This window comes from Glandiceps talaboti, chromosome 1, assembly GCF_964340395.1.
Source record: "Glandiceps talaboti chromosome 1, keGlaTala1.1, whole genome shotgun sequence".
Taxonomy (NCBI): Eukaryota; Metazoa; Hemichordata; class Enteropneusta; family Spengelidae; genus Glandiceps; species Glandiceps talaboti.
Window position 1 is genome coordinate 23,389,842 of NC_135549.1, and position 9,073 is coordinate 23,398,914.

General features: G+C 36.4%; 1 protein-coding gene across 1 annotated transcript in view; it reads right to left on the reverse strand.

Annotated features, from left to right (window-relative positions):
* Positions 1 to 3,572, reverse strand: part of LOC144440543 (basigin-like) — a 5,986-nt gene extending 2,414 nt beyond the window's left edge. The window contains exons 1-2 of the mRNA XM_078129925.1: positions 3,423 to 3,572; positions 1 to 274 (exon numbers count right to left, since the gene is read on the reverse strand). The exon at positions 1 to 274 is cut by the window's left edge and continues 47 nt beyond it. Of these exons, the coding sequence (XP_077986051.1) occupies positions 1 to 274; positions 3,423 to 3,483 (335 nt within the window). The 5' untranslated portion in view covers positions 3,484 to 3,572. The remainder of the gene's footprint in view (positions 275 to 3,422) is intronic.
* Between the last annotated feature and the right edge of the window lie 5,501 nt (positions 3,573 to 9,073).

The window sequence follows — 9,073 nt, forward strand, 5'->3', positions numbered from 1 at the left end:
ATTGCATTACAGAGATAGTTATCCCTGTCGTCTTTTTTAACGTCCATGATAGAAAGTGTGGACAATATAGTTGTCGAGTTATCGTCTGCATTTTCGGCTTCTTCGTAGTTCTGTGAAACTAAGATTCGGTCATCATCGGAGTCTGTCAATTGTTGACTTCCTCTGTGCCAGGTTACAGTAGATTCATTCCTCTGACTTTTAACTTTGCACAAGATGTTCACATTTTTACCCTCATCGACAGTTACTGATTTGTCAAGATGGATGACGACATCAGCTGTGAATTGCAGAAAAAATATAGTAGAAAATCATGTCATTGGTATAAAGCTTTGACACGTGACGTAAGAATTTGAATTATGAAAGTCTGAAAAGGCGAGTGACATCGTGTGACTCACTCACGCGACTTCGCCGCTCGAGGCGCACTACGTGCACATTATTATTTGGGAAGACGCCGTAAGACAGAATGCCTGGCAGCTAGACAGCCCCCCCCCCCCTGCTTCGTATATGAAGCAAAATCTGGGCCTAATGCAATAGTAAAAGCAAAAGCTTGATTGGGTATGTTAACGAAAAACAAGCAAAAATACATAAAGGCTGCACTGACTGCCCAAACAAACAAACAAACAAACAAACAAACACACAAAAACAAACAAAATATATCAACATTGAAAACAATTTATGAATAATAAATGTAATTAAATCTCATTATCAAAGTATATATGCACCAAAACTTACCATACATTATCTGTATTTAATAAAAAGTCACAGGGTGTTTGATACCGTGTAACTGTGCGTATAAAATTTGTGAGAATTAATATCTAATCATATTATCATTCATATCTGTCATGTATATCAATATATTTTTGTTTTGTCTTGGTTTCATAAACAAAAGCAATTAAGTCTTGATATTTTTTTTTCTTAGACATAACCAGAAACCATGAAACGGTACCTCTATGACGTCATACTTCCCTAAAAGGAGAACAATACACAGTATAACCATGGAAGTATAACGTGGGTTATACTTCCATGGTATAACTGTAAATTCATGGCTGTCAGGTCGGCCGCTGAACGCCGGTTTTAACTCTTTTTTTCTCACTTATCATGCAATTTTGAATAGTTAGCTTGGCATTTACTGGTTAAGAGACATATAAAGAACATATTTCAACATTCTGGTATGGGGCATTTTGAATCACCTTTAAGACTTGGTATAGATCCCTTATTGTTACGTATACTTTATACATGAGGGATTGGAAAATAATATGTCGTTGTTTCTTGTGGTCTCGCGACATCTCGTTTTCGGCGTGAAAGCCCGAGAGGTTGTGAAAGCGTAAACAGACGATGTATAAACAGCATTACGAACTCTAGTACTCATTCAGCAATATTTTTTAATTTTAATCTGAGATCAAAGTGCGACTACAACCAAACTAGCTTCTGTAACTATGTATATCACAAAAAAATGTGCATTAATTCAAACGAACCCACACCACCAAAAACACCCAATATATTCAAAACAATCTATCATCACAACCGGTGATTTACAGAATTCAAAGTTGATGGCTGGTCTTGAAGTAAACAGAAAGAGACAGACTTTGATGAACTACTGGATGCCATTCGTGATCATTAGTATTCGTCGTTAGTAAAAGACATCGTGTTTTGCATGAAGCATATAACCACATACGTGACCAACGAAACATTACTTTTATTCTATACACAGATACATACACAGACACTGAGACTGTGCGGATTTTTTAGCAGCACTGAACACCGGATAATATCGTCGAAAATCTTACTTAGAATCGAAAATCTAATATTTAGACTCTAATATTAGACGGGCAAATTGGCCAGACCCCGGATGTAAAACTGGACGGTATGCAGTATTTTCACCTTGCTTTCTTTCTGTATAACATGATATTACCAAAGCAAAGTGGCGTCACAGGGTGGATGTTTTATCCTTTTTAATTTATACGGTTTTAGAGGTCGAATCAATCTGTGTCTACCAACACGTTGTAACCTGCACTACTCTGAACGTACACGAATCAAACATCTGTTTATTCCATTTCAAAAGACACTAAGAAAATCTTTTGTTAATATGGCCGACAAGAATTATGTTGATGTCATTGCATTTATAGTAGAATTTTACAAAGCTGTAGGCCCAGCTTGCTTGTTTCTTTCATTCATTATATAGAATACACACGTACCTACACGTATCTTTCTCGTGTACACCACTGCACGACAGGTAAAATTGTGTCTCAACCCTTTATTGCCAGCGCCAAATGGTGCCGTGTATGTATGTATGTATGTATGTATGTATGTATGTATGTATGTATGTATGTAATGTGTCATTGCATATCAAGTGCCATTGAATCAAATGACATGAACTATATTTAGTACACATTGTAATCGATATGGTGATGTCTACAGCGGAATATCCACTTTGATATACTGTGGACATATCAACCATTCAATCATTTGCTATGATCGCTAACAGTCGGCTATAATGGACTGTCACGTGATTAATATTGTTAAATACAGATTGCTATCGTGAATTGCTACGACAGTAACTATAGTAACACCACACCATATATTTATGTTTCTATCACTTGTATCGCTTACTGTATATTTATGTATTATAAGTAAATGTATTAACAATGGCGATATCTGCTTTATCGAACAATGCAGAGTGTGGGCAATTTAATACAAAATGACACTGATATTGACAGTGACACATTGACAGTGGTAAAAATGAGAACATCACTAGTAATATTAATCGTTGACATAATATGTAGCATACTGGAAGAACATTGCCTGCATCACGGCCATAACTTGGCGTCAATGCCCGAGTATTTGTCTTGAAGAAGGACCCGGTACCGAACGACGACAGGAGACTCTGTGGGCAATTACAGTGACGATATGACATGCAAGTGTGTCGTCACTCTGACCCACTTTCGTTTCCATTTTAGTGTAAAAACCATTCAAATAGATATCACTATACAATATACGATTATTTTGATTGTCAAAGGCTTATCGAGTTTTCTGTGTCTATGATGTAATTAGTGCTTGATGACGTACATGATTCATGATCAGCTGATCTGCCACTCGTCTAAATAAAAATGAGGTCATCGTCTTCAGACGCCATGCAAAGGCATTCAAATACCTAAATATACGGGTGAAACAATTCTACGATGTAAAAATGGCCACAACATTCATCGTGATGTGTTTAATATACGTGTCTCTCATTACAAAATTTAACCTACCTCAAAGACCTTCAAGTTTAAATCACAACCACCCCGATCCACTGTGCATTGCAGTATGGAAGTTTGTGTGCATGTAGTAATCGAAACTTTAGGTCAAGCTCCAACGCAACATGCACGACTCCGACATAAAGAAATGTGTTCAGATGGTGTTAACTTCAAAATAGACTTACTTACCGGTGGTACCACTGCCTTGGGCCGAACATAATGAAATTGCTAATACAATTAGAGCTAACATTGTCTAGTTGTCGTCTGCTTAATTGGAGAGCTTGTGTGGAGAAATGATTGCTATGCGTGACCCTGTAGAGTCATCACGGGATTGGCATACCAGCAGTGCAAGTGATGACCTTGTCTGACACTGTCCATACGTGGAGCGACATTTGCATGGCGTGTAATCACAATACAAAAGACGGCTTCACAATGCACACTTTTACTGCTTAAAGCATCTGTCACCTTCTATTGAAAATTATTTGCCATGGTTATCCACCACGATAGTGTAGTTTACTAATCTATCAAAATCGACGGTTTTATTCGATTCACTTTCAATATATTTTATCAACATTCTGCGCGGCATGTGTGAGTGTTTTTATAGCGGTTTGCATGCCATCAAGGCACCATTTTTCAAAATAGACCCTAGTAATGATTTTATCTACAAATGTATCAAATAATCGATACAGATACAGTGTTATGCATTTTTCAATATTTGCATATTTTACAAAAGTAACACTTTATCAAATATACGCACTATATTATCTTGCCTGTGATTTGCTAATTTCATGTACGTTCCCTTTGTTGTTTCAGTGCCCGCGATATTTGGATAACGCATGAACCCCGAGTAATAACCACAAACAGTTCATCACTTTCAATTTGTATTCATTTTGTGCCACGGTACCCCTTCGTTGAAATATCCCTGTCTGTGTGCGGTGATTAACGTATTTCAAGTACTGTACATGAAAAATTAATATTGAATTAATTTTATGAAGTACATAAATGAAGATTTTGGCGGATGGCTTTCCCTTCATTTTGTTTTTGTTTTTAGTTTATTTCATATCACTTTGCGTATCTTTATTTTTGTAAAGTGACTGAGCGATAATAACTCAATGCTCTACACTTGTAAACTTACTTACTGACAATAAAATGGACGACTCATGAAAAGCAAAACGAAATAAAAACAACAATTGTTTTTTTTTTGTAGAAATCTCTAAGCTTACCGTCGGCGTTACATAAAAATTTGGACTCACGCCATCACTGCGACGTTTTTGTGTTTTTAAATGAAGGTGGTTGATCGATATAAATTCATTTCATGCTCAGACGAGACCACCAATTTGATAGTCTGAGTTTTATGGTAAGTGTATACATTTACTGCATAGTAAACTAGAATCCTGATTATGAAAAAAAAGACGCCATCTGGCAATGAACTGTGTTCAGAATTAGAATCTGCTGAAATAGACATTAAAGTGGGTAGGTAGATTTATACGTATACGGTTTACGTAGAATATTGTCCCGGGATATTGTCAGGGCGAGACGACTGGCCTGCAGACCTGTGATGTATGTACAGAAAGAGCGATCGATTTCTCTTTTATTCAGCCAGTTATAAAAACTGGACTCAATACTGCAGAGAGTGGTGAAAAACACAATGAATACGTTATACGCATACTAGTAATCTTACCTCTACGTAAGAAATTTCAGGTAAATCATCAAAATCTATTTTGTTTCTTGTTCAGTGAATCGTTATTTAATATACAATTCATAACTGCTGTTTTTGTTGGTATTTCTTGCGTTGCCGTAGATGCATGGATATGCATCACCTGTTGTGAAAACTCAATGATATTGACAATGATAGTAGCATGTTCTAGCTCTAGCGCCCTTTTGAAGTGGACACCTGAGTATTGACTCAATATTGATCAGCGCAGCCCGCCACTGGTGGCGCGCGATACGGTAAAGTTTGTACAAGTATTATTATGGTATTGTAACACAAAACAAATCGTGGAAAACGCCAAATACAATTGCACGCACGCACACACACACACGCACGCACGCACACACACACACACACACACAAACACACACACACGCACGCACGCACGCACGCGCGCGCGCACACACACATACATACATACATACATACATACACACAGACACATACATATACACATACACGGACACACACACAGACACACACACACACACATATGCCTATATATACTTTCACAATCAATCCAGTTCCCCCCCCCCCCCCCATCGGCATGTGTAGTGTGACGATATTTTTTTATCCAATTCGCGGTGATGAGAACACTAACGATAGAGAAATGGACATGCACGCAGACTAGACGAATAAAGAGACGATTGGAACCTTTCAATAGATCTGGACATAACTTCAATATGTCTTCATTTTTATACGGACTCAAGTTGTACGTTGTTGTGGCTGTTCGATACAACCTACATTGTAACTTGTGGTGAAGGTATATTAATTTGTACGTCAGTTGACATCGGTCTGCAAAGTTGGCGCTTGGGCCATCGTAAAAGGGCAAGATGTGGAAAACTGTGCACAGTTATGACTGAAAATGAGTCGTATTCCATAAAAATACACACACAGGCATCACACTTTGTGAATAAGAAGTAGCGCTAAACTCTCCACCAATGACCGCCACTGCATTTAAACACGTGACCTGCCACATAATGGCCCATTCTACGTCACACTCGTATATCGTCACACTCGTATACATTGTTTTCTTTGGATATTTGGCGCTATATAAATTTATTAGATAGATAGATAGATATGCGATTGAATTTCGAACATATTATGAGATAAATATATGTGTACAGGCACTGTACGCTAGTTACACTTCCAGCATGTCTGCTTGTGTGTTGGAATCAACAACTTACAACGTTGTATCGAGTTCTTCCTGAACTGCTTTGGATTATTTCAAATGTGTTTCTCACAAACTGCCACATCATAAGACTCGCGTACTCGCTACTTTTGCAGTTCATAAACCAAAGACAACACTGACACCACTAATCCAGAAATACACGCGACACACAGAAATAAGGTAAGGAACTTTTTTTCATAAAATACGTTTTCGCTATTTTTTTCCTTATGGGTTTGTCAAGAATCTACAAAAAAAGTATAGTAATTTGGAATACAATTTTTTAATACTCTGTATGTGTTTAAAGTATTGCTGCTATCTATTGATGACAAAAAAAATCCATGGTCACCGGACTCACTGAAATACTAAAATCGGAATTGTGACCTCCCTCATCTCAGTAATTTTCGAAATTTTTGACAAAAATATTTCATGAAATTTGGGACAATTAAAAGAAATTATAACATTAAATAAATCAGTGCGCATGTATGTTAACTTGTAAATGACAGTGACCCCTCATCCATCCAATTTCAATATTTCCGGCTCAAAAACTTCAACCTAGGGATATTTTATATTTTCACTTGAAGTTAAATACTTGGTTGTCCCTATGCCGAAGTCGCTATGGCAATCAAAATTGTGACCCCCCACCCTATCCGAACTTATACAGTTTTGACACAGAAATCTCATGAAATAGTAAAAAATCGTAACAAAAATGTAGTTACCATTATTTTTCTTCATCGAATTTTCTCTTCACTATATATTAGAAAAGGATTGGCTGACGCTCTGTCAAAGAGATCTTACATGTAATAATGTTGTGACCCAACATCCATTCAAAGTTTTTACATTTTGGGCACAGAAATCTCACTAAAAAGTGTAAAAGTCATAACATATTTGTACATATGAATCGAATCAAATTTACTATTTCCTTTTAGAAATAGTTTCGTTTTCTGTGTTCCGAAAAGTGGTCATGACGTTCAAAATTGAGACCCCTACATCTTTTCACAAAATCTTATATACATAAAAATATAGGAGTGCTGTTTTTCTCTGTACACATTAAAATGAACCAATCTTACTCTACACTTAAAAGAAAGTACTTGTTCGCACATTAAATATTGTCTCATCGCCAACAAGATTACTATCCCTCACCATACCTTATTTTTTAAAGTGGCCATATGGATGAGATTTGGGGTATTTATTTTGGATTTTTAATTTTATAAAACAATTTTTATCATGGCTTCCTACTTGAACAGGAAACAACATATGCCAAGTCTGTCTTTGTAACTCAATACACTGCAAAAGACTGGTAAATTTGTAAAATGTTTGTTATTGTACGTACATTAACAGACATTTCCTTTTTAGATTTTTTGTAATGTATTGAGTTACAAATACGGACTTGACATATGTTGTTCCCCATTGATTTTTCAAGTAGGAAGCCATCATGTGATAAAATTGTTTTATAAATCCAAAATAAATAACCAATTCTCATCTATATGGCTGGCCACTTTTAAACCTATACTCTTTGTACAAAATTAATATCTCACGCAAATAATGCAAATCTGAACAACATAAATTGTTCCATGTTTTACTTCATACATATCTAATCTTCAAAAAAAAAGATTCCATTCACATTTCTATATTTCTGGTACTTATATTTCATTATATATCTTCACAATGGCAGTACGCTACCAGTTACTATTTTTTAATTGTACATATTTTTGGTAGAAGTCTAAGAGAGGGGCCGAAACTGTGCACTTATCAGAGATGAGATTTAGTCAGTACTTTATTTAGTGACAAATAAACTTTTGACATAAATTGATTAAAATTTTAAAGCACGTTTACACTATAGTGAACGTCGAGTCCATGAAATAAAGAGTCACTGGAAATAGTTAACAGTTACAATGAACGAAAGTTTACTTCAATGCTGTTAACCAGAATTCTGCGCGACAAATAGTACAAATTTGAAATTACAATGTAGATTGCAATATTACGCGTAATACAAGAGCGCCCGCTAACGTTAACATTCGTTTCGGCGACGGAAAACGCATTTGAATATGACCGCTCTTAACTCTAACTTAAGTGACACTTACTAGAGGAAATGATGCATGCCAAGGCCTGGCTTAAATCAAACAAGGTAACACTGAATGCAAGTAAAACCAAGACCATGCTTTTCGGTTCTTCTCAAACTCTAAAACTAAATCCAGTTTTACAAATTCAAGTACAGACCTAATAGAGCAAGTATTTGATTTCAAATACTTAGTGGTTTGGCTGGATTCAAAATTGAAATTTTCAACACATATTTCCATAATTTCAGCTAAAATTTCTCTCTAAAACTTGGTCTACTGTCGGGAATCAGACACTTTTTGCCGTTGGGACTTAGGAAGATGATATTCAGTTACTACCTTAAGTCCTTCCCCATTTCGATTATGCTGCGAATGTATGGTGTAATACGAATAAAAAGTATTGGAAGACACTTGAACTCCTCCATTAAACGAGCTGGCCGAGTACTCCTCGAATTTCCCCGTGATACTCAGGCTAGTACGGGTTGGGTTTATGAAAACTTGGGTTGGGTCAGCCCTCAAATTAGATGAAATCGCCAGCTGGCAACGCTCGTCTACAAATCCGTAACAGGTAATGTACCTACTAGTTACCTCACTGAAATGTTCAATCTTTCCAGTCAAATTCATCTTCATAACACAAGACAGGCCAGTAAAGGTAACATATACATCAATACAGTTAAAACTGAATATGGGAAACGGGCATTTCACTACAGTGGTACTGTTCTATGGAACAATCTACCCATATCCATAAGATCAGCTCTAAACCCATCGATATTTAAAAGACATCTTAAGAATGTAGTCTGGTAATAAGGTAATTGGATATCTTTTAAAGTACGCTGTGCATCTGTAACTGTTTGTCCTCTTTTCTTTGTTTTTCTGTGTACGTAATCTTGCAACAGGTTCATTG